Here is a 27,137-nt window from a genome sequence, read left to right on the forward strand (position 1 = left end):
GAAAAATGGGTGATTCATTACAGTCTGGTCTGAACAGTTTGGGAACCATTGAACTAAAACGTATCATTTAGACAAGCATCGAAACCTGATATAAAAAGAATTCCCATGAAGGCAAATTCATCTCATGGAGTGATGATCTGCTCCAATGGTTAATTATCCTTTCTTTTAAATTGTGCTCCGTGATTCTGGTCAGAACTTGCCTAATATTCTTTCAGACCCTGAATTTTGCTAATGTTGGCTGCCAACCTAATGTTAAGTGCTAGCTTTCTGTTCCCTATGTGGCTTATTGTGGAGGCTGTGAACAAAACAAAGCCTTCAAACTAAACAAAATTAACTAAGTTTAAAATTTTGTTCACTACCTCTGAGTTGTACAGTATACATTTTCTTTAACTCATTCTTGTTATGAGAAGAAACCCAATTCTTTCATTAAATCTCACATAGAGATGTTCTTCTTGAACTTGGATGCCCAACTCAACAGGGTTTCATTAATAGTTGCCTTATAAAACCAAGGCAACAGCTGCAGTTTGCAGGTTTTCTAAGCGAGTGTTATTGTCATCATTTGACCAGCGGTGCAGTTTATGCACAAAATCATCAGTTCTATCATATTAGTGTTTGGTGTTGTCACACAGGTTACTTTTATGACTATAAAATGGTACAAGTTGCTCTTTTGCAACTGAATACTCTTGTACAAATATTGATGCTCAAGGTAAACTTATCTCTCTCATATAATCGGTGGTTATTGTCCTTGAAGTGGCTGTAGAAATGATGCAACTATATTCACGCTGTACTCCTGTGTAGCTTCAAAAATTGTCATTTTTGGCTGTGCTGTTTCAGAAATACGTTGGCAATCTGTGTGACACCAGATTTGTTGTAGCCATGATCGCAAATCAGGGATGGCTGCCTTTAAATTGTTTTGAGGACTGGCGGGGAACTTGCACCAAGCTCCTACTCACAGGCTCCTCTAGTGTGAAAAATGCTTGCAGGAAAATGTGTGTTTATCGTGTCCTTTCCCAGGACAAGTCACAAAAATTGAAGAGAAGAGGCAGCAGCGCGCTGCTTGTACAGCTGAATTCCAGGGGATGTTGTTGTACCCCTTTTGTCTCCTGCAGTGATTTTCTTAATTGTGGCGTATAATCTCAAAAATAAACTCAAGTTCGTCCTATAAAAGGTATTGGTATTTGGTGAAATGCAATTGACACACAAGAAGAGTGTTCCTGGAACACATTTCTTTTTATTTTTAAGGCATTCAACAGTCTTCCTGTCTTTTCATTATGGGGTGAAGAATCTTCTTAAATAATCATATATGATGTCTAAGATGGTTATAAAGGTCTTAAAATTTTAGTAGGTTTGTAAGTGCTTTTATAGTTTTATAGTGCTTATTCTACTAATAGGATCTGTGAAAAATAACTTTTTATGCTTAAAAAATAAAAAGGCCTACAAAGATGTTCAAGTAGTGTGTAATGGACATGACAGTTACAGTTGGTGAAATTTAATGCTCTAGCTGCTTATTGATCTTCCTTGTAGCTGATTGCATGGCACAAGCATTTGCACTTAGCACCTGCTCTTTCTACATTTACACTATCTTCAGAATTGGTATCAAGGGGACTTTGGAAACCAAACTTGATGATAAGCTTAAGTACTTAAGGAAATACCTATATATTTTCAAGCATCCATTTTATTTTCACTCTACTTTTGACATCTGCTTCTTCTGGGTGATATTTTAACATGTAAAATATAGATGTAGTTATATACCAGGACTGCTGCGAAGCCCAGTGTTTCCTGGGAATGCTGGAAAGCTGCACGAAAGTTCATTGCATCTTTCATCTTGCAGGTGGTTGTGATAGTTCATGTGTAAGCAGTAGTATTTGCCTCAATCATGGAAGGAATCTTAAGAATCAGCTTCAGTAATTTGAATGGGAAGCATGCAGTGGGATAAGAGGCTAAAATAGCTGTACCCACAGCAGAAGTTGCAAGTTCAAAGGGTTTTACCTTGATCAACAAGCCTAAATTTCCCTCAGGAATACCGCCATTGCCTTTTTCCTATGGCCACTTTTTTCTTGAGCTGGTTGGTGAAGGCCATCTCCAAAGAGAAGTTGTCAAAGTTAGGGGTTGGACTGGATGATCTTTAAGGTCCCTGCTAACCCAAACCTTTGTAAGGGTCTGTGAAAGTCATAGCTGATTGCGTTCCTTGTAGTGACTTCCATGCAGTTGTTCTTTCACAACACAAAGCCAGATGTCTGCTTCTTACGGTGCATGCCTTCATGCACACATCTACTAGTACCGTGTAAGTTTAGATCTTTAACTATTTCCATAGAAACTGAAGGTCCCATCTTAAGAGAGGTGCAAAGGGGTTGGGGAGTGGGGAAGCGGAGCTTTTCTGAGGAGTTTGTTCTGAGAGGAAAATGCTTTGTTCTCAATGTTTTTGGGTTCTTTTTTCCTCAGAAGTGTTCCCTGCTTTTAAGGAGTTTCCCTCCTTTTTATTCTGTCTCGGAGTTAAAGGGGCCATGTAGTTGGGTCAAGACTCAATAAAATGTTCATGTTTGAAAGATGTCTGTCTACTTCCATGGAAGCTGTAAACATATTGCAAAGATTCAGAATCTGCATTTGAAGTTCTCAGCCCTTTAATTTAATTCTGGAAGTCCTAGGTTTGTTCTCTGGGTGTTGGTCAGGTTATTTCTTGTTCCTTCAAGAGCTTGTGCCTACTCCGTGGTATGCCCCAAGCAAGCTCATGCGGTTTTTCATCCCAGGTGTGTAATGCTTCCCAAACTGCTGTGGCGAGTCTTAATGGTTCTGAGCATCCCTAAAACCTGACAAGACTGCAGACAGCAGTGCCGAATGAATTCCAATGTCAATATTAGCCCGGGTTATTTGTTTTTATTTTACCTGATCTAAAAGTTTATTGAATCTCTTCTGTGTTGAAGGATTGTTCATTGTTCCACACCTGGTCAACCTCCCTTGTATTTGGTTTCTTGGGACTGGGTGGATAGGGGTACTTTTGCTACGTCGTGCAGAAGCAATTCCTGACGATAGTCACCAGGAAGGTCTTGCCTTCTGATTTACTAGAGGTGAATTGATTAAGAGCTGCTTTGTTATGAAACTTAATTTCTCAGAAACTGTAACAATTTTTCAAAAAAAACATGCAAAGAATGACATGGAAGATGTCCCAGGATCCTCATTTGTTCCTTGTGATCCACAAACAACATACTGATCTAGAAGTATCTACTCTTTTAAACATTTTCTTAGGTGCATGTGTGCTCTTGTTCCCTGTATGTGTATGAAGAAAAAAGGATTGGAGATTTGATTGAAACCTGATCATTGTTTTCACCCAAAGTTTGAATGTTCTTGCTCCTCGCCTAATACAGCTGATCCGCTTACCAAATGGTACTTGCTGGAGGACGCACGCCTGGTGGCAGGAACAAGGACTGGCTAATGGTGGCCAGATGCTTGCAATATTGGTGTAAGTTTGATAGTTACACTGAGGAGACTTGAGGACATCTAGTCAGCAAAAAGAGGCTGTGTTTGAATGATTTATCACTTCAAATTTCTATTATAATTACTTACGATAAACAACGTGTGACTAATCTATGCTCAACTGGGTAAGAAAATTGCCAGTTCTGTTCCATTAGCTGCCATGGGCCTAAAGAACAGTGTTCCTGTAGGTTAAAACAACAATTAAGGGGCACGTAACACATCAAGGTGGGGAGAGAGGGGTTACGATTAGCAGAGATGCTTTTCACGCATTGCCAAGCTGCTTCAGTGCATAAATTACCTTTTGGTTCAGTTACATCAGTCGGGTCTGCTGTGCATACGCATGGTCGGTCCCTGTGTGTCCCAAAACTGGGCCTGCAGATTTATGAGAGAAGGACGGGCAGGAGAGGTTGAAATTAGTAAGCAAAGGCAAACAGTACCTTCACAGGAAAGATATCGAGCAGTCTTTTAGACAGCTGCTCACTTAGAAATTGGTCTCTGTGTGCATTACAGCCCGTTACGTGGCTTTTCTCCTGATCAGCTCACTTAAACTGCGGCCTGCTGCTTCGGTAACTGGGCCGCGCGGCTGAGGCGTGTGGCGGCTGCGTTAAATAACGGCGCCCTGAGGTGGGGGTTGGTATGGGCTGGTGTCTTTAGTCATAAATAATGAAATACTAATGAGTTCTTGTCATTAATATGGAAACGTTTCTGGCATATAGCACCATGGGGCAGGCAGAAGAGCTGTAGGATGCAAAGTGCAGTGTAATATGGTCACGTTGCCTGCCAGTGGCTTTGATGGGCTGGATTATAGAAAGAATGTAGCATGGACAAGGCTGTTGGTAAGTCTTGAGTATAATGAAGGATAATCTGGAAATATAACTTTTTCATGTGAATAAATGGTGCTGTAAAATTGGCCGGTCCCTTAAGATCTTTTAATGAGTGGCATTTGCAGAAATAATTTGAAGGAAAAAAGTTCTGAAATCTAATATATGTGATAATGGAGAAATAAAAGCTGTAATAGTGCACTTAAAATGTATTTTTTATTACTCTAGGTTCGTTTCTGACATAACTGGTTTTAGTGAGCCACTTGAATGATCTTGGTTGCTATGAAGTTTTAATAGCTAACACTTGGAAAGCCTCATAGTTTAAAGAAATGTCAACTTCAAAAATCACATTCCTGTCTTGAGTAACTATCCTGAATTTGATCTTTTTTTTTAATTTAAAGATGTGAAAGTATGTTAGGGGATAAGGTTGTGCAAGTTCCTGTAAAGCAGTGGCTTTTTTTCCTAGATGGGGCCTTAGTATTATCACAATTCTGACCATATAAAATATTTATAATCTTCTTCCCTTATAAAGCCATTGAGCTCTCACTTCAGAGCACTAACACTTTTCTTCAAGAACAGCTTGAGGTAAATCCACATATCTAATGTAAAAACAGCAACAACGACTGCTAACCCAGGCAGACCTTACTGCGTGTCCTCCTGTGAGGAACAAGGAGGGGTTTATGGAAACCGAGAAGTTTGCATCTGAGCTTGTGGTTCAGAGTTCTCTGTCGTGAGACTGCGTTCCGAGTAAGGCCTGCCTTGCAGTCCCCGATAACCTTTTGGATTGCACTGAAGACAACAAGACTTAAGTGTCTGGACTTTACTCATTGTCATCCTGCATCAGTTTTCTCAACAGTGTAAAATTGGCATGAGACAGAGTACAGAAGATGGCTGTTCCCCACTATGATGTGTACACGAAAGCATTGCAAATAAGGAATGTCTAAATGAGTCAAAATAAGTAATCGTAAGAATAAAAAGAAAAGAGGTAGATAAATGCAACAGTGAGACACTCATTTTGTTTGAATTATCTTCTTTCATGCATCTTTTCTATAGTGTGGTTCCTCTCTCGCTTTGCTCTGCACGATGCTGATTGTAAGGGGAAAGTAAATACCCTAAGCCTGAATGCAGGGTTGTTCGCATTCCCTCATAGGTTGGGAGTGCACATGTCGATTTTGAAATCCTCTCCTCTCTGTAAAATCTTTTTTTGGGGAAATAATAAGATGAGCCTTTCTAGAACAATGAGTAACAGGCATGTTTTAGGGGATCTGGTAGTTTGAATAAATTTTAACTGTTCATAAGAATGAGTGCTTGTTGTGTAACTAAAAGCTAACATCTCTAAATATTTCATAGACATTGTGTCTGTCTGTGTCTTAGACTTGTGACTGACGTCTTACATCTGCATGGGATGCTGCTCCAGGCCCAGGGAGATTACTTGGTGTAGAGAAGCTGATGTTTTCCCCTGAATTTGTGAGAAATGCAGGACAGCGGATAGCCCTGGGGGTTATCTTGGAGGCACATCCTACTTGCCTTGACTTAAGTCTGCCTGTGTGCATAAACCCAACTTCCTCAATAACTTCTTGAGTGCATTTTATGTGAAGTACTGGAAAAACAAACTTTGCTTAATGCTTTCAGTTTTGTTAGGCGTTAGGAATTGTTGAGATGCTATGGCCTTAAGCTTGTTTTCTGTACTAATTCAGGTAATATGGCAATACACTTCCAATACAGTTCTTTCTCGATGTGTTGTTCCAGCCAAAACAATGATCTATAAATTGGAAAGTGACTGTTGTCTTCTGACTTGCTTGGTGATGAAACTAAGTGGGAATTGTACGTTTGAAGCACAAGCCTTTGTAGCCTAGATATTGAACTCTTTGCCTTACAATTAAGAGAGAAATGAAACCTTTTGAGAACAGTATTGACACCCTGCAGGGAAATATGTCAGCTGCAAAAATTTTTACAGTCACGTTCCTTCACCAGAAAATGCCATTAAGTCTATCTTTTCCTTAATATTGCTTAATTTGAAAATAATGAACCATGTGCATATAACTGCATTTTGGCCTGACTTTGGTATGTATTAGCTGTGTTTCTATTACTTTTCCTGCTCTGTAACATACAGTGCATTACTTCTATTACCATGAAGTTACTTGTGCAGGAAAAAAAACGTCCAGATTGGGCTTGAGAGATTCTACCTATTACTCTTCCACTTGCTGAATTTTACAACCAACCATCTCATTAGTATATCCACTTCTAGTAATAAACGGCACATATTGTTAATATCTGAAAGATATTAACAATATAAGTTCATTGCATACTCTAAAATTGGGTATCAGTGCTTCTGGTACTCACTTCATTCTCTGAAAGCCCAAGTGTGACTCTTCAGAGGTTTCTTGAACAGTGCATGGTGTGTGAGGACATCACAGGGGTGATGCACACAAAATTGTCTTTTCACATGTTGGCATTGCTAAGCCACGCATAAAAAATCTTACTGGCATTTAAAGCATGAGAAACAATATTGATATCTGAATAAACTGTTAGGCTGTTAATAATTTTTCAAATGTTAAGGATACAATTTAAAAAATATATTTTTAAGATACTAGATACCTGCAAGTGAAGGCATTTTTGTGCTTAGGGGTTTACCTGTTAGAAGTGCCTATAAGCAATGCTGGTGTAACAGTTAGACTTGGCATCAGGCAGCCAGTATAGCTAGATCTTCAGGGTTTTTTTTGGAGGTATTTGAGAATAGCTTGATATTTTTGACATCTGTGTGACAGCTTCTTGCATAAGAGATGAGCAGCGTGTTATACCACCCAGCTGCGTATATTAGTCTGTGCATCAAGCTGAGGAGCAGCACTTAGCCAGATCTGACAATCAGATGGGAACTAGTACTGCCTATACACAAGGGTGCATTTTAATGTGGTGTGCATTTTGCCAACAGCCTGGTACTTGACAAAGAAATTGTCAGAATCTCTCTTCTTCCCACCTCTCTTTTTCCCCCAGTTGAGTCCATGTTGAAATGTAGATTTCCTTCTGCAGTTTGTTTTACTTTGCGTATAACAAAGGTGGTTTAATGTGTTTGGTGATTTCATGCAATAAAATTGTAGCAATCTTTTTTGGAACATGCAGTGTATTAGCACATCATTTTCTGCCAGCTTAATCTAAATTTGCATTATGCTTGGTTTCACCGATGACTTCGTGTCAATATGTCATGTGTCCCCAGCGGAGACTAGAGACCTAGAGAAATCACATTTATAGTTTTCAAATTTCAGTGCTGCTATTGTCAGTGCTGGAAGAGTTGGTGAATGGCAGATTGTGAATGTGGAGATGAGTATATGAGAACTGCCTGCTCTAATTTTAGTTTGGCTGAACTGATAGTTGTAAACCTCAACATTTCTACACTTCTTGCTGGATTTAAGTCTGTTATTTGCCTTGATGCTTAAATTTGAAGGAATTGTGAAATTTCTGCTACAGAATAGACTGTTTATTAATGCGCTTCATAGGTTTGCTATAGGTCAGAAGCACATAATGTATAAATACTACTTTCTCCCTTTTTTAAAGATAGGTTTTTCCAATACTGACAAATTCTATTTACACCTGTATATAGGACGTATTAAACAGGTGTAACCCCAAAAGATTGATTATGATGAGGGAGATTTATGGTGATAAGTACAAAATACTGCAGCGACATCCAGTTGATGAAATAAGTAGCTGTTCCTGTATAATTTAGTTCTAGAAAAGTGTTTGTTATACCCCTGTTTTTAACCTATCTTGTTTTTTTCCTTTGTGTCACCACTTTATTGTTCTTTTGAAAACTGTATTCCATTTCTGTCTGGTCTTCCTCATACAATATAAGTTTTGAGCGAGCTGCAACGTCAGTTTTTTCTCCTGGTGATGTTTCTGTAGTTGAAAATATTTCAATAAAAATGAGAATTGGAATCCTTTTGGTGTCTGAAATATTCAAACACTATGGCAAACATAGTTTTATGATCTTGGAGTTGTATTTTTATTAGCAAGTTTTTGGTAATGATGGAAACTTGTAAAGAAACTGTCTTTGAAGGCTAAAAATAGAGGAAGAAATAAGGGGAAAATCATGTAATTTTTGTAGGGCAGTACTTCCACTGTAACAATTTAACACTTTTGTTAACGTCAGTTTGTACCATGTCAGTGTAGTGTCTGACCCTAGATGGATAAATGTGGATGGACTTGTCATGGATTGGGATTGCTCCACTACAAAAATCTGACAGCTCGTTTCAAGCTTCTCTTGCACTTTCAAAGTCCTTAGCTGCATACTTAACTCTGTAGTGCATACAAACATTTAAATTTTATTAGTAAAACATGGAAGAACAGTTTTTGGAAAACCAGGCTTTTTCTTAGCAATTTCTTTGCAGTAGTATTAACTAAAGATTGGTGGAGACACTCCTTCCTAAACAGGTGAAAAGGGAGTTAAGAGAAAAAGGGGCAGAGAGAACCTCTTCAGTCAGCTGGTTCTTAGCTCACCTACAGCATCAAACCAGAGTTTTGGTTAATCTACTGGGACAGCAGTTCTTGAATATGGCATTTAGAATATGTCAGGTTGTGGAGGCAAAAGTTTGCCGTAGGTGTTTAGTTTGTCTTTTTTTCCCCATTCGTACAGCCATTTCAGGAATCACTTCAAAATGTGGCCAATATTTAGGCTCATTATTTTTAATAAAGTATGCTATTATTCCATTCAGTGGAATATGAGCTTTGTACCTACTGGACCCACAAACTTAAACAGAAAAAAAAAAAAGCTAAAAAAAGAAAGGAAAATCAAGAGTCAAAGTAGGAATAGTTCTGAAGATGAATTTTCATCTGTGTTATAAGGACTGATTACCTAGAGTATATAAGAGGAAAAATACTGATGTGCTCTGAAACTACTTCACCTGAATTACTGTTAAGTGAAAAAGCTTCACTGATCTCACATCCGTTTTTATTTATTTACATTTCCAGAATTGAAGGTAATAAGAGCAGTTACTGCATGTTTATCTTTTTAATACAACTGTTTTCATACTTAACTGTGTTTTTTATCTTGCTTTTTAGTCTAACTTCATGTTTTAATGTTATTCCTCAAAACAGAAGAAAAAGCTTCTTGAAGAACTTGGAGAGAGTAGACTGCCATATATGACACCAGCCAATGCTGACTTCCATCAGTTGGTAACGTATTACTTTTTAACTGTACTTGTTTTGAACTAAATTGTCTGTTTGGACAGAACAACAAATACAGCTTTCTTCTAGGAGACACTGAACACTGATGTGAAAAAAGTACCAACTCTTACAGTTCTTGCTTATGGCTGGTGAAGATAACATACTTTCAGATGGTGTGAAGTAAGACCTGTAGCATCAGGATATTCGGGAATCAAAACTTTGTGAACTTACTTTATTTTTAGGATATTGGCCTGACCAGCTTTCAAACTCAGTCTTTAGCTTTCTTCCATGCTGGAAGCTATAGCAATATGTATTGGAAGATACTGAAGTGAAAATCTGCATTACAGGAATAAATGTCTTATTTTCTATTTTCCTGAAACGTAACTCATGCAACAGTGAATCACTGTTTCTTATGCTTTGTTAAAATGTAGTACACATCACCATTCTTTTAATGTTTCTGTGACTTGTAAAGAGAATGCATTTATGGTTAGATGATGGCAAAATAAGAAAAATATGTACATAGAAATTATTATTTTTTTTACATAGTTCTACCTTTATACAATAATTAACCTTTGAGGTTTTGCAGAAAAAATGAACTGTGGAACTGGAATTAATGCCTCAAATGAAACCAAAAACAAGTGAAAATAAGCCTGGTAGCCCCATGAGAAGTAAGCCAAATGAGTGCATTGACGAGTACCATGAAATGAGTCAAAGAATATTCTGTATCTGTGTTGGATCTTCTCAGGTCAGCTAGAAACCATATGGCAAGGACTGCAAATTCAATCAGATCAAATGGGAGCACAGAAAGATAAAAAGCCTAAGAAAGAAACTGTTAGTTTGAACAGATACAGCAAATGTGTTTACATGACAGACGTGTCACCTGTCTTGTATTGACATATGGCCCAAAGATGTGTATGGTAGCATAAAAATGGGTCTGACTTTTCCCTTGCAAGGATGCATTTCTCTTTCTGCAGGATACCAAGGCCAAGAAATGTTTAGCGTATCTGACACTACAGAAAAAGGAAGATGTGATTTATTTTTTTTTTTTTAGTTGGGGACTGGATTGCAACTAAGAAGGATAAAATCAGACTGTGGTGTTGTCACAGGATTACACCTGTGATATTGAGCAATCTGTATACTTCCCTTGCCTTTCCACTTTATTTGGGTTGTGAGGTGGTTAGTGAAAGCATGGTTCTCTGTATTCCTGCAGTGCTGACCCAGGTGGCAGTAAGATCTTGATTGGGATCCTTACCAGCTGTCAGAATGATGAGAACGCATTACTTGCTGTTAACCAGAAAAGCACTTCTGTGAGAAGAGGGCAAGCAAAAGTGTACAAGAGCCTAATGGAATTATACTTTTTTGTTCTCTTTTTAAAAAAGACATTCTTTTCAATCCTAAAACCATGTTCCCTTTCTGCTTTAAGCACTCAAGCAGATTATTGTTCTCTCCTTCATAGTCCTGTACTATATGCCCTTCTGTTTATTTTTTATCTGCTTTTGTCAAGAGATGCTACGCCCAGCATCTTTTACTTTTTTCCACCTTTTACATCTCTGTTCTTGTGGAGCTGACAGGAAAAGAGAAGACAGAGCTAAGGCTGCTCAAGTGGCATCTCATTTGCTTGGTATCAGGAATATATAAATACAGAACACAATCGGAAGAAGATAAGCAGAGAAATTGGACATGTTCAAGCCTTAATAGAGTTCAGATTCATTGTGTCTGCATTATGTAGACTTATACTTTCTGTGTAGTGTTTGTGTGTATGCTAGGTACTTTAAGTATATGTGATAAACATCACAACTTCTGCATTCTTATGGTAATTGTGAAATATTACTTTAATCACAGCTATAGATATCACAATTTCTGTGATGCTTAAATGTACTACACGGTGGTAGGATGAAGTTCAGTTTTATAGTCTGTCCTTCCAGGAGAGAACTTCTTTAAGAGCCTGCCCTTTATAAAGCAGTATGCTTTGAGTGTGTTGGAACAGTTATGTGGGATGTAATTCAAAACTACTGTGTACTAACAGGCATGGAAATGTACAATCTGGACGAAACTAAGTTCTGTCACAAGCAAAACTTCACTGACATCCTCTTTCAGTGCATGTCTTGCGTGATGAAGGATTTTAGTAATGGCCCCCACACCACCAGCTGAAACAATGTAATGTTTAACGCTGAGTATGAGCAAGAAAGCCTGTTTAAAAAAAAAAAAAAAGCCAATTGCAAATATGTGAAGTAGATACTGTCATTTCATGATGTGTCAGTTTGCTTATCAAGGGTTCTTATTGCTGGTTTCCAGCTTTATCATCACTTGAGTTACCCGGTAGGTTGATTCTCTGCATTGAGTACCACTGTTGCAAGTACAAGCATGGCTCTGCTTGAAATAGTGTGTGTGTAACGTTCATATGGGGAATTCAGCGTCAAATGTGCCTTTTTTGCCCTTAGTTGCCAGTCACATAACCACTTTGTTCAGCGAACAGTGAACTGACCTTTAATACTTGCTGTCAGAGTTACAACATACAGTACATGATTCTTCCCCCTTCCCCATCCCCCAAAAACAACGAGGTGTCCAGTGTGAACCCGGTGCTCACCCCGTGCTCTGATCTCTTAATGCTTTCCTTATGTTAGACGTAGCACAATGACTGGTTGGAGAGTTAAAGAAGTCCAAAGTGTTTTCATGTAATGTGTCGGAAATATGTTTCCACTCCCTGACTTCTGAGATATCAGCGTGGTGTTTATTTAAGGTAGAATCTTCAGTACAACGTGTAAAACTTAATGATAATGTAGTTCTGAAGCGTGTAATCTTCAAACAGAACCTAAAGGTAACAGGCCTCTGACCTGACTGGCTGGCAGTAAAATGTGGAAGGCATTACCTCTGCACTTGGGGAGGGAAATGCAATGTTGCTACCTTTATCAAATCTGTGTGCTTCCTTTCTAGTACGTGTGTTCAGGCATTTAGTTGCTTTACATCACAGTGTTATTTCCCTCCTTCTGTTTGTAATAATTGTTTGGAATTTCACATGTGATTCATGTCAGAAACTCAGTGTATTTAATAATGTAAAAATGTGTAGTAATAATGACTTCTTAAATATGCCATAACAACCAGCTACCACATTACATATTCTAATCTGACCTGAGCACATCCTACATACAGAATTATTTAAAGAACTACTGGGATGCTCCTATAGAAGTGCCAGTGCTCTTTTAATACACATTTGCATAATGAAACAACTCGTGCAGCAATAATCTTTATACACCACAGCATATAATGTTGTTCAGTGTGATTGTGAAGTATGTATGGTCTCTGTCAACCTCTACCCCCACATCTGACTGTTGCTTGTAGCTGTAAATACTTCAGACTTGCCATTACTACTTTCAGTGGTTATTTTGTATGGATATTTTTCACTGTGTTGTTCAAAGGCTGCAAAAACAAAGCACTGATTGAAACAAATGAGACAGTTCGTGACCTCTGAAGGAATTGTTTCAGGCTTTTGGCAATTCTTTCTCCAGTTGATGTTCAGTTCTTTTAATGAAAGCTGGGATCCAGTATTTTGTGCTCTGGATTGTAGAGGGACCTTCAGAGTAGATACCTTCAATGATTTTCAGTCTTTGGTGTTCAAAGTTAAGCATGTAAATACTGTTGTCAGAAATTATTATCTGTAGATACTTTTATATCAATTTCTTTACCTTCTTCAGGAAGCTAGTTTTTGGAAGCCTTAAAAATGTGTAACAAAAGGGAGCTTCACTTTAAGAATTCACAAGCAGTGGTGGTAGCATTTATAGATAAACTAAGATTTATTATGTTTGATCACTATTGCTAAAATGGGCTTCCTTTTAGAGTCACCTTCTCAGTAGAACCACAATCCTATAAAACCTTCTCAAGTGTTGTTGGTTAACAACATGTTGTGATGTGTTTTCATGCAGAAGGAAATGTGCATACTGACTGCCTAATTTGTATTTTTTAAAGGCACCTTTTAAAATTATTTTCCTGAAAGGCAGGTATAAGTCTAACTTGGAAGTGGGAGTACTAGATAAAGTGGTTTTGAGTTGTACCAGCAGGACCCTGCAGATGTAAGCTAATGTGATGCTTTTGTGGTCGTGGGTTTAGTGCTGTTTAAAAGCATTTCATCTTTCTTATAAGCTCCCTTTAAGTATGGAAGGCTGCAACTACATTTGCAAAATTTTGGGATCAGTGTTGTGCATCTGTGAGCTCTTGCCCTGTTGCCCAGAGCTTGCAGGTTTCACCTCACCTTATTTCTTTTCCCACAACACCAGCGGTATCTTCCTTTCCTCAGGGCAGTGACCGACTTTCTGACAAAAGGAAACGTGTTGTGAGCGGTTCTGAGCTTCCAACGTACTAATTGACACCTGATAATTGACACGTTACAGCCTTTCCCTTACTAAGGGTATTAGTCTGTGTGTTTCTTTCATCTGTTAGTGTTAATGAAATAAGTAGGAATGTAGTCTATTTAATAACTTACTCTCTAGTCTTCATCTGGCTTGACAAATGGTCTCAGCAGTTGTTCCAGATGATTTACAGGCAGCCAGTAAAAGTTATGATGATGTAATACTCACTTTCTTAGAAAGCCATATTAATAAAATTATCCAAGACTTCTTGGAGTGGGCAGCAGTATTTCGCATTCAAAGCAAGATGCTGCTGCTGAGCAGCGCCGGGCTTGGCTGGGAGCTGCTGCGTGCCCAACCTGCAGAACTCTGAGCTCCAGCTGATAGCAGAGATGGCGTGGTCAGAAGAGGGTGGGAGGGAAGAGGATGTTACAGGTGGGGAGGTGGGGGGTAAAATAAGTTTGGAAACTTTTATAATTAAAAAAAGGAAGCTAATTGGTATATGTTGAGGAACGTGTAAATAGGAAGGACCAGAACGTCAGGGAATATTTTGAAGATAACAGAATGCAGTGCAGCAGAATGGTGGCTTTTTTGACATGCTACATTCTATTATATTTTATTTACTTTTTATTAATTGCATCAGTTTTATTTTTTAAATCAGTCTTGTTTGTTCTCCCATTAGTTGACAAATAATCTACACTAAATCAACAGACCTATAAATACCTCCAGCATCTTGGTTACCCTTTACAAATATTACTGCAGTATTAATCTTTTACTGTTTTGGAACTTTCTGAGGTTTGCGAATTAAGGGAAATCAGAGTTAACCATTAATGAAGTACTCTGACCAGGCCTTTTAAAACTTCTTCATCCAAACTGTTTAGGGCTGTTGATTAAACATTATAACTTACCAACTACAATAGTAATGGATCTGTAGTATTCTAAGAATTTCTTCCTAAATTACTTTCTTGTCTGCTGGTCACAGATTACTTCTCCTACCTTTCACTTCCTTGGTCGATTTTCTGCAGTTCCTAGCTTTTGGTTTATGTTTAATTCTCTTGGCCTCATTTTTTCCCCTTTGTTTTTAAGGTGCTTTTATCTTCCCTGTAAAATACCTTGTCACAGGTCTTCCTTCTTGATTTTGCGAGATTGAGTAGTTCAGAACTATTACAGGCATTTGGTTTGTAAGATTTTAGCCCCAGTGATTGTACATAGTACTGCTCTCAGATTTATTAAATCTGCTTGTTTAGGCTACTGAATACATGCGTCCTTTACTGCTTTGGACTTGATTCATATTGGCTGATGTTCAGTTGCTGTGATCCAGCAGTAAACACTAGCAACGTAAGGCTTAAGAGTAGAGAGATGGAAAATGCCAGACTTAAGAAGGTTCCAGTAACATAATGGAATTAAGAGCAGTGTAACCCAACCATTTGAGGTTGAGACTCTTCAGCATTGCGGTGATTTAAGAGATGGCAGAATGCAGTGACGATGTTGCCATCTAGCAAGGGGCTATTAAAATATTTATTGAGGAAGAAAGTAATTCATATGGTTTTGTCTGATTTTATGTCTGTTTCATATGCTTTTATCCAAGATGGTGCATCAGCAATTTATCGAATAGGTACCAGCAAAGTGGGTTTAGAGTAGGAGTGAGGCTGACCAAGTATTTCCGGAATACTTGAATAATACCTGAATACCTGAATAATGAAAGTATGGGAGCAGACCAGGGTGTCGGTCTTGTGCTGTAACTTCCCTCCAAGTACAAACAAATTCAACTGCAAGCAAAGAATTTTGATGGCTTTCGTAATCTCTGACATTCCAAAATGATGTCAGCAGAAAAGCTATGGAAGTGTCATATGGCTATGAAAAGACACAAAGCTATCTATACTGCCTTATAAAGTTGATCATAAAGCTGTAGATGTCCTTTGATACGTTTTGCAGTTTTAAGAGAGTGGAGTTGCTTTTAGATGACACTTTCTCAATGTTGTGTTGTGGCATTAGATATTCGCCCTGGTGATACTCCGGTTATAGGCTGCTGTGCAATATGTTGGAGTATGAATACCAAATAGCAAATACTAGCATCTATTTCTTTACTGTGTTTTAGACTCATGCTTGATGGTCTGTGAACTTATCCCTGTCCTTTCTTGAATATATGAAATACTTTGGCTCATGTGGAAAAATAATTTTTGTTTTTTCGTTTTCTCTTTCAGTGGAAGACCAAGTATTCCAAGCTAGTTTTCAGAAAATCTGATACAGTACCTGAAGAGCTCCATCAGATGGTACAAGAGAGCTTTTTGACCTTGCGAAAGCATGATTGTTTCTTTCAAGATCTTGTTAGGATCAAAGGAAAAGATTTTTTTACCCCAGTGTCTCGTATATTAATTGGAAACCCAGGATGCACTTACAAGTACTTGAACACAAGATTATTTACAGTTCCTTGGCCTACCGAGGGTTATGAAATAAAATATTGCAGTCCTCAAATACATGATGCTTGTAAAGCATTAATCAAACTTAATGACTACTTGCATATTGAAGCAGTCAAGGCATTACAAGGACAAAATTTGCTTGAGTCCAAAGAAACTGAAGATACCCCTGTAATAGATAGGGAGCAAAACTTTGCTACTTCTCTTAGGGAGAAAGGGACTGTCTCAAAAGATCAAAGCAGTTTTTGTGTACCAGAGGATGACTTCACGAGTCTAAATAGCAGAACATCTTATAACGTGACTTTATTAAATTATATGGATCCTCTACAAATGCTGTACTTGAAACAAGAGCCTTATTTTGGAATGGGGAACATGGCAGTGAGTTGGCACCATGATGAGAATCTGGTTGAAAGGTCAACAGTTGCTGTGTACAGTTACAGCTGTGAAGGTGAGTAATGGGAGGTAGTTTAGTATGACTTGACTAGTGAAATAAATGTCTAAAATCCCTGAAGCTCTTTTATGCTTCGTTGTGTGTACATACAAAACCACATCTGCATGCTAGAGTTGGTTTGTCACTTGCATCTGAATACATTGTGGTCCTTAGGATTCCTATTTTTAAGACCTATCTTTGTTTCCCCTTACACCTTTGCAAAATATACCTGTGTTTACTGCAGCTGGCTCTAGCAGTAGTTCTCTGAGTAGATTTAAAAACTGCTGTAATTGACTTCCCGATTAAGAGCCAAGAAATCAAAATCTGTCAAATATCTATTTTAGGCTAAAACAGGAACGTGTCTGCTGTCCTTTAAAAATAGTTTATTACAGTTGAGATCACTTTGTGTTATTAATCATATACAGATGTGTTTCTGCTTTATAATGATTTTACTCCTGTCCTTTCCTTGGCAAGATCATTTTGGGTTATTCTTGTGTAAAACTACTACTATATTTACTTGGAAAGTATATACATTTTGTATCTACGTGCTGTAGTGCCAATTCATGTCTTGTGAAGGACCTGCCAACACTTCTGTAGTTTAGAAGAGTGCAAATTTTCCATTAGAAAGACACGTCTGACAGGGTTTGCAGGCTCTTACTTAAAAAACAATTTAAATGCAGTATTAAGGGGGAAAAATGTGCTTGAAGAGTCATTAAATATTTTTTAAAGTACGTTTTCTATTTTAATCTTTATTTAAAAACAGAAATGAGGATTTTTTTTCCTAGCAATTCTGAACAAAGCCTTGGATGTTTTTTAATAGCTTCCAGTTTTGCAAACATAAGATTAGAATTTAGACACTTGATATGAATTTGAAAATGATCCTTTATGTATCATAGCTTACAAGTGACTTCTAGTACTTCCAAAAAATCCTTTCTTTTCTTCAACACATGGGAAAAATTCACATTGGCTTTGGGTAGGCTTTGGCTGTAGACCATTATGTACAAATAATAGCTTATGCTTTAATGTGCTTTCTATTGTTAGTTTTGAAATGAAGGGTTGCTTTGTTACTTAACATTCAGTGGAAATCACCGTGTGTACATTTTCCTGGACATAAAACATCAGCTTGCTTAGCAAACTGAATGAAAAAGGATTCCCTAACCAGTAGCAGTGTCACATTCTTTTGTAAGTTTGTTTTCTCTAGCAAAGATGTTGCTGTCTTATGTCCAGTAAGTGTATTTTTCAGAAGTACTGTAGATACAGAAATTTCTAGAAACATGTAAATTAGAGAACCATAAACATGACAATAATAATAGTATTTGTGAAGATTTATGGTAGCATGCTTAAACTTTTTTACTTCAACATAAAACTTGCGGAGGAGAAAAAATAGTTGAGAGAGCTATAAATTAACAAAGAAGTTGCTATGTTTAGTCGTTACTGTGTCATTTGAGTTTGTTTCTTGGAGTTCAGCTGGTTAGACAAGTAATTACACTGTTTTAAAACCACTGCAAATTTTATGCAAGACTTGAATGACAAGGGTAGAAATGTCTTTGACGTATTTACACCAAAAATTATGTAGGCATCTATGTGTAATGAGTGTGCTTTTGCCAAGAAGTACAAGACGTTTTCCAAAAAAAAAAACCAAAAAAACATAAAATAAAAGTTTATTTTACCTGAAGAATTTTAAAATAATGGGAAAGCTTACAGAAGAGCTTTCCAACAATTTTCTAACAGTTATTTGTCACTTAAAAAAAAAAAAAAACACAAAGCAAAACACAGAATTACCCTAATTATTGTGACTAATTTTGCAGTGATTCTAAAAGTTTTGATCATTTTTTATTATGTTATATGAATAAATAAAATCATAAAAAAAATCTTTGGCAGGAGCTGGCAATATTAACAGCTCAGTATAGCTGGAGATGACCCCTTTTTAGGAGGAAAATAATTTATGAAGTCAGATCTAAATCTGAAGGAAGCTGAGCTTCACTTGGTAACTCTTGAGCATGGCTCAAATCGGTTCCATGAACTTTGGAGGAGTTAGTGCCACAGCTTATTGAAGATTGTTGTTAAACCTTTGGAGAAGTGTATCTTGACTCTTGTTCCTATTTTCCATAAATAAGTTTGCTTTTTATGCCAGTATCTTTTATTGGTATTTTGTCCACTGACTCAGTATTGAGTTAGCATTGAATTCTCTCTTAAGTGTATACACGATGACAGAGTCATTATAGTATATATAATAAAAAGAGTAGAGATGGTTGGAAATTTTTTGATGGAGCAGGTCTTCCTCAGAAAATGTTGATTAGATGGATTTTTAATTTTTTGGGATAAAATATGGATTCTGTAGGGAACTCCTACATCAGGCATGTAGATTTTGTTACAGCTGGCTTGATTCTCTTCTTAGCTAAGTTGTGCACATTTTGTCAGCCTGCTCTTCCCCTGGTTCTCTGTGGTCACTCAAGACCACCCTGAGTGAGTGGCGTCTCCTTGTCTGGGGTACATGGGGCTTGCAAAGCTTCATGGCAGTGCTCACCTCTCCTGCCATGGAGGCAGAATCCCCAGCTCTTCACATCTGGAACAGCAGGAGCCCTGGGAGTCGAACATTCGTACTACACCGAGGTAGCTGTGTGATGGTTTAGAGATGCACAACTCAGTTTATATGCCTTTTTTTTTTTTTTTTACTTCAGTTTGCAGTTTTGTGTCATTTGTTATGTACTCACTTCATTAGATGGCATTAAAGCAGTTACGACTAATTGAAACAACTTCATTTGCTTGTTCATTTGTTCACTGTTTGATGCCATAGTGAAAGTTTAATGTTTGAAACTTTGATCAGTATTAATTGAAGTAGAAACTGTTTTTAATATGCCAGAGAAGAAATTTGAGAGCCAACAAAAAGATACTGGAACAAGCTGATATTCTAATTACTATCACAGTTTATTTTCATGTTTCAAGTGTCAAGCTGTTTCATAGCAACTTGAAATGAAATGCATTTAGAACAGCAAGATGGGATAGACATTTTGCTCAGTGCTCATCTGAATAGTAATGATTTTTTACTTAGAGTAAAATACATAACAGCACTAGGTTAAAAGAAGATTATCAATTGTTAAAAATAGGCTCTCGTGGAAATTAAATATTCCCGATATGTGTGTATACTGTGTGAAAGTGCCTGAGTGGTAGTCATGGTGCATAAGGCATACCTGATTACAATCTAGAATGTGTTCAATTATGCTGTCACTAGCATTATTTGCAATTAATTTAATAATATATATTACCTAAAATGAATATGCGAGTAGAATTATAGAATTATCGGGTCTGTAACTTGTAGATTTTGGTCAGTTTGAATTTATTTTTTCAGTGAATCACATTTTTATTGATCAAATTACTCATATAGGAGTAGATTTGATCTCCCCCATTTACCGAGAATATATCATTCGTATTACCTGTTGATTTCTTGAAGTTTTTGACTATCACTGATTTTCATCAAATCACCTCTCCTTCAGCAAAGATGACAGAATATTCTTTGTTCTTGTTTTAGTGCTTTTAGTCTTGATATATTTGGACATAGTATTCTAGATGGAAATAGGTAAGAGCAATGTCAGCAAATATTTCCTTTTTTGTTTTTGTGAACGTTAATTGCAAGTGAGAGTTAAAATGTTAGTACAGTCTGATTGCTTGTGCTATGGCTTTTCAGTAATAAGGCAGATGGAATTACTCTGGATAGAAACTCATTCTTTCCCGCCAGCTACTGAAAAGCAAAGGATGGTCGGCTTTTTTCACTTACCTTGTATTTAACAGGTAGAAATTGTCATGGAAGACTGTACAAATTCCAGTGTAGAAAATTTCCCAAATGCTTTTACATTCTGGAAAAATTTAAATCAATCTGTAAAGTGTTGAAGTTAATAACAAAACTGGATGTTTACAGTCCTTGTTTGCAGCAATGCATTGGCATTGATTCCATCCTGTAAGAAATGATGTCTGATTTAAAATTACATTTAGGATATAGCTTGGCAGTACAGTTTCAGTTAAATAGAGACCATTTAGGTTTCAGAATGCCAAAAACCTCTAGGTTTTTGTGCCAAATAGCAAAGAAGCCTTTCGAGGCTACTTCTACTTTCTTTGCTGTGCAACAATAGCCAAACTAGATCCAGGAAAAAAAGAAAGTTTCATGTTGTTCTGTACCTATCCACGATGTGAACCTGATAAGATCAGGTCTGAGAGCTGCAGCATCTCTGGAATATGAGCTGTCTAGTTAAGGCACGGCATTGTGGCCAATTCTCTACAGCTACGTCCTCCTTCATGGCTCTATCCTTAATTACAGGTTTGAGCTATTACATTATGGCAAGCTTGTTACCTAGTTATGCTATTCCATTTGGGATGCAGGCACAAGGGTTTCTTGCAGGCCAAATTCTATAACTTTACTGAACAGAGTTCAAATTTGCAGATAGTTTTATCGTATTCCCATTAAGTGCTGCTACATTGGATCATTTCTATATAGTCTGCTCCAAAATAAATACATGTTCTTAAGGTGCTGTGTGTAAAGTCCACATGATTTACTCTCAAGCGCCTAAGGTTTAGATGCTCTGAAATGTTCTCACTTAAATGTGAGCTGTTATTATCTTAACACATACAACATCCAGTCATACTTGGTGTGACATACAGAATTTTAGAATACCTTCTTGTTGGGTAAATTTTGTCAGTGCCATCCAGAGATATACCACAAATGCTAAGGTGTTTTTCCCCCCTCTTGCTTCTGGAAGAGCTTGTATTTAAAAGCTAGTGTCAGCTTGCTTCCATTTGTTACCAAAATAGCATGGTAGGAGCAATCGGTTCCAATTGCTGCTGATAATTATAAGGTGCCATAATTGAGAATATAGAGAAAAGGAGTCTGAGCTACATTTGAACTCTGTACTTGAGCAATAAAAAATTTATCAAACTGCAAAAAATAAGTCATTTTAACGAGCACATTCCAAAGGTGCTGGATTTATGAGGAGACCCCAGGAAACTTTGATTGAAATTGCTGTCTCTGATTGTAGTTCTATATTTTATTGGTGCCATATTGTGAACAGTGCTGCTGCCAAAGTGAATGGGAAAGCAGCATAACAGAGAGAGTTAACCCAGAAAGGTTACCTCTTTTTATAATATCCATGATATATTGCATTAAAAATGCCTTGAAAGCCATCCTATTTGCAGTTTTCAGAAAGCATTTTTTCTTAAATTAAGTTACGATTTATCTGAGCGGGGCAGAAAATATGAAAGCCCCTCGAAGACTTTAGTATTGATTTTTTGGAGTGGTTGCTCACTCTTGTTTTCTCATTTGTGTGTTCCTTGACAGAAAGGCCTAGAGCTGCTCCTCAGCCAGAGCTTCAGCGGGATGAGAGCAGCAGCAGCAGGGGGGATCCGGGCGATGAATGTACAGTAGGACCTTTAGCTAAGGACTGTAGATTAGCTTTTTAAACTAGAGCAGATTGGCTATCTGCTTCCTGATTGCAGGCAATACTTAATCAACATAGGAAGTTAAGACACTTTATTCATTATTAAAGGCTGTCCCCAACAAACGTTGCAGTGACCACATGAGATGAATGACTTGAATATTTTGGAGTTGAGTTCAAGGTCAATTTTATGTGCGTGTATTATTACAGGAGGAATACGCATCTTTATTTTGGTGTTTGTTCTAGATTAAGCAAAAACAAGAATTATTACATAAAAGCATGCTGGGAATGGACAACAACATGGGGACACAGACTATTCCTAATGTATATGCAATTATTATGCATGCTGCTTTGGGACACAGGCTATTACTAACATACACGCAATTACTATGCGTGCTACTTTGTTGATGATTTCTAACAGTTGACTGCTGTTCTGTGCCAATTGCTTATTAAAACTTCATCCTTTCTCTGTCAAAATGCTCTGTTACATGAGCCATAAAACTGTTATGCCATAGCTCCCAAATACCTTGTTATAAATGCTGACTGTATCTTTCAATTTATACTGCGGTGAAGTAAGCTTATGAAAATAGTTCAGAGGGATTAAGCTCTAAATACTATTTTTATGCAGTGGATTACTTTTTCCCCAAGCTCTACACATTCGTGTTGCTTAATGATAAGGAAAGTGTTGTGACAAATGCATTGAAGCTTCATTGGCTCTCCCACATGTTATCTATCATGTTTGACTAATAATTTTGAGAGAGGAATGATAGATATGATTCCCAGATTCTCTCCTGTAGCTGGTTGCCTAGATAGGGTTTTGTGCGCATTTTTCACCTTACTTTGCCTCAGTTTGATTCAGTGAAATTGCAACTGTTAACAAATTCAATTGTTTAAGATGTTTTTGCAGTTTGACTTGAACTTATTTTTAGAAGTTATCTATTTTTACATCAGTGTTCTGGCTTTTTATTTTTTTTTCCTTGCTTGCACTTCTCTTCATGTTGTAGAAGTGGGCACAAACTACAACTCTCATTATGGGTACTTGAGAATGTCAGAATAACTTGGTGTGTTACAAACTTTGATTTACCTTTACTTTGTAGTTAACATGAGTTTTCATCTTAGTAATTGCAAGAAATTCTTGATTTTGTATGGCATTTTTATATCTGTGGTGTACTTTTGACTTTGGAGTTGTTGATTATGCAAGGTGGATATTTGAGAAAAGTTAAGACTGTACCAATATGGGATGTAATTAAGTTTGTATTGTTAGAAGACCAGATAATGTATTTTATGGTACTTGTCTTATTTCTTCATGGTGTTTTTCCTTTTATCGTTAAAGGTTCACCTGCTGAAGAAACTTATGATCAGAAACTGCAGGGAAGAGACCCAGCTGTTTGGCACGTAGGCTTGAAGGTAGCATGGGACATAGAGACACCTGGATTAGCAATACCACTTCGCCAAGGAGACTTCTACTTGATGCTTGGTAATTTTCAAGGGGCTAGGAAATTGAATGTTCTGTTGAAAACACAGAAACTGATACCTGAATGTAAACTTTCACACTTCTAGTTAAGACTCTCCTGTTTTAGCAAGACAGAGGATCTGGCTTGAGAACATAGTAAATTCTTCCTACCCTGCCCAATTCCATTGTAATTTGGGGAATTTTTTTCTTACAATATTTATTTTGCTTCAGAGAGGAAAAAAAATTGTTGAACGAGCAATTCCAACTGTACAGGCCAGACTGCAGAACATAAGTAAAGTTTTCTCAAATCTTGTGAGAAATGGAGCTCTCTCCGATCCTTTTATTTGTAGATGACGATTCCTTTATTAATGCAGTCTTACTAAGTTACTGTGAACTTCTATATCTGTATTGAACAAATTGGAACTATGTTGAAAAAAACACAACTTCCTGTTTTGAATTGGATTATGGATTGGCTACATATGATGTAAACTATGACTATAGCAGCCTCTAAATTGTTTGGCTCCATGATTCTTGAGGTGGCCGTTACACTAATCTGTGGATGTTTTATTGGTCACGAGTTTTAGACAAGAAGACACGACACTTTTCTCATTCCTCTACACTTCTCAATGTGTATATTCAAACATACCATTTCCCAGTAGTGGGATTATACTAAGATTGTAATGAACAAAGCTGTCATACTCTAAGAGTAAGTCTGTCTCATGTGCAGTGGATTTAAAAAAAATAAAAAATTAAACAGAGCTCGTTTACTTGAAGCTGAGCTCACACACAGGTTTTCAATCCAAAAAGTTGAGGCAAGGATGGTGCATAAGGCTTGTTGACACAGACTTTTTTTCTTTTGGCTTGTGTTTTTCTGACCTATTTGTGTTTTAGCAAATCTAACTAAAAATTGCACAATCTAAAAATAAAAACAACCTTTCTGACATTGTTGTGTTTGCCTGTCAAGCCAAATCACTAGACACCTCTGAAGGGTGAGAGTACTTTCAGTGTTGCCTGTTGTGCCTTAGAAGGTAGATACTACGACACTTCCTTAGGTTGACCTGTCCCACTGCCAGCTAATTGGGCTGAACAGTCTTTCACCTATCTTCTGGCCTTCCAGTAAATATGAACACGTTTTAGTTAATATATGCAATATGTTTGGGCAATTAAAAAAGTGTGTGTAGGTAGCCTGCCTGTGCTCTTAAGTATGTTCAGACTCGAACCAAGTGTGTTAGATATGAGATCGTATGGCATGGTTGTGTACATGGGCCTCCCTTTTTTTGTATGTGGGATTACATAGGGTAGCAGCCTGAAGGGGAGACAGACATTTCTTAGATAGAAGTGAAGCTGAGGTGGCAACTAAACATTCCTAGAAAGGCAATTATTAATCCATTTCTGTGTAATACTGGTTGAAGGATCAAGTATGGCTTTCATCTCATCCTTACTGACTGGAAAGTTTGTGCATAATCAGCTTTGCTGGGCAGCAGATTCAGAAGGCAAGTAATAAAATAAGGGGACTGACCACTATTTTTATTGCAAAATACTGTAAATTATAGTAGTTACCAAATCATAAGGACATTTCTTATTCTCCAGTGAAATTTATATACTGTAACTAAAGTATTGGGAATGCTATATGAAGGGAGGGTCAAAAAGTAAGTTTATTTAACAGAAAACATGGTCATGTTTAGATGGAAACAAGGATATATTAAACATTCTTTTGAAGATGATGTGTAAATCACTTCCTTATTAATACTTCGTGGAGAGCTATAGTTTGAGCTCTGTAGACCAGGTGGTTGATAATCTCTTGCATTTCCATAACCTTTATTTTTTCTCAATTATTTAAAAAAAAAAAAAAAAAAAGTGTTTTTAATTTGCAGCAGTCTGAGACTATTCTAAAACTAGCAACAGTGTACATTTGAACTGTCTTTATCATTTTCTATTACTGGAAACGAAGGACAATTATATATGGACATATACAGTTGTAGCGTATTTTTTTTTACTGTTCAGGTTTTGTAAACTGACTTTAATGGGAGACGTTTTGAGGATTCCCTCTAACAAATAAAATATAAGAACTTTTTATAAGATGTAATTTGACAATACGGAACATAATTCTAGATTAATTTAGTTTGTCCCTTTAAACATTCATGTAATCCAGAATCTCATTTCAGTAAGCCTAATCGTTTTGCTAGCATTACATTAAAAACAGTGGACGCAGTATGCCAAGTATCTAGAAAATGCAATATTAGAACAATTGTATTGCACAACTGACTATTAGCTGGTAGTAGCTGTTGAAGTAGATGGGATGCTTGGTAGGACTCTTTCTCTGACTATCTTCTGACTCATCCAGCTGGAGCAACTAACATGCAAACACTGCAATTTTCAATTTTCAAATTTTTCAGTTTCAGAAATGGTATAGTGCTTACTGTTTTATGTAAATATTGTGAAATACTGAAGTGGCAAATTTGGTATGCTGTTTGTAATTAAAGTCCACTCCTAATAATTCCTGTAAATAATAAATTCACAAATCAAATGTATGAAAACTTGGTAACTTGCTATTTCTCTGAGAGGTGTGTGAGCACATAAACTTGTAAATCCTGATCTGAGTATAGCAAAGTACCAAAAAAGAAATTTAAATTTGTTTTTAGTATTTCTGTTAGATATTTAGTACTGCTCATGTTCCTTTCTTCATTGACTCTGTAAAATGTTTTTGTTTGTATAGGTGGAATTTTAGTAAAATGCAGTCTTTTTAAGATTTACACCTTCATTCTCAGCACTCCTCTTCAGATAAAATAAGCCGTAATTTGTTTGTATGTTGGTACTAAACATGATGTGATCAAACCATCCATTTCAAGATGAGTTATTACAAGAACACTAATGGATTTTGTTTCAACTAAATGAAACAAAATATGTAATTATTCAGTAAAATTGACTTTTTCGAGGCTTGCTTTTCCTAACTTGAAGAAGAAAGATTTGTTGGAAGACTGTAGATCTGCTGCCTAAAAACCTCAAATCTGAACTTTATATCACTCATGAAACGGAAACACTTTAGCCCAATTTAGAATAATATATTGGTCTGCAGAGGAAGTGCATACTGAACCCTGCTGTCTCAAGTACACAGTCAAGGGGTGTCTAATATGAAACGTGTTGGGTGCATGCAATAAATCCAAAACGCGTGGAGGTGAGCAAAGGGCCCCATCTGCTCTGCCCTAGAGCATGCTTAACTAGGGTTGTCATGGTCTTACTATTAAATTGGAATCTTTCCCCTAATCTTTGAGTTAGACATGACCAGATTTGCAAGCAGATTTACAATTTTCACTAATTTTCCTACCATGACTTCAAAACATGCTCAACAAAAATACACTCTGGACTTTTTCAAAGGAAGATGATTTACTTTTCTGCAGCTGTTTCCCATAGATCAAGCTCTTGCTTGAAGGTTAGGGTTTTAAAACAGCATGAAGATGAACTTGGAATCTTATACCCTTCTCCCCCCCTAGCAAATTATAGTTGAAGTAGCATCAAAAAATTATTTTCATAACCATCCAGAAGTTGGGTGCACACATTGCAGAGGTTGGCTTGTGGTTAAAGATAAGTATTTAATGGAAACACTTCCACATGTATATAGTGGCTC

General features: G+C 37.1%; 1 protein-coding gene across 4 annotated transcripts in view; it reads left to right on the top strand.

Annotated features, from left to right (window-relative positions):
* The window catches only part of FTO (FTO alpha-ketoglutarate dependent dioxygenase), a gene marked incomplete at its 5' end in the record, with an annotated part of 243,767 nt that overhangs the window by 32,207 nt on the left and 184,423 nt on the right, over positions 1 to 27,137 (top strand). For all 4 annotated transcript variants that reach the window (XM_082770101.1, XM_082770100.1, XM_082770099.1 and 1 more), the window contains 3 exons: positions 9,381 to 9,458; positions 15,994 to 16,654; positions 23,393 to 23,536. In XM_082770101.1, coding sequence (XP_082626227.1) covers positions 9,381 to 9,458; positions 15,994 to 16,654; positions 23,393 to 23,536 — 883 coding nt within the window. The remainder of the gene's footprint in view (positions 1 to 9,380; positions 9,459 to 15,993; positions 16,655 to 23,392; positions 23,537 to 27,137) is intronic.

The sequence above is a fragment of the Aythya marila genome (genome assembly GCF_965140915.1).
Source record: "Aythya marila genome assembly, chromosome: 12".
NCBI lineage: Eukaryota > Metazoa > Chordata > Aves > Anseriformes > Anatidae > Aythya > Aythya marila.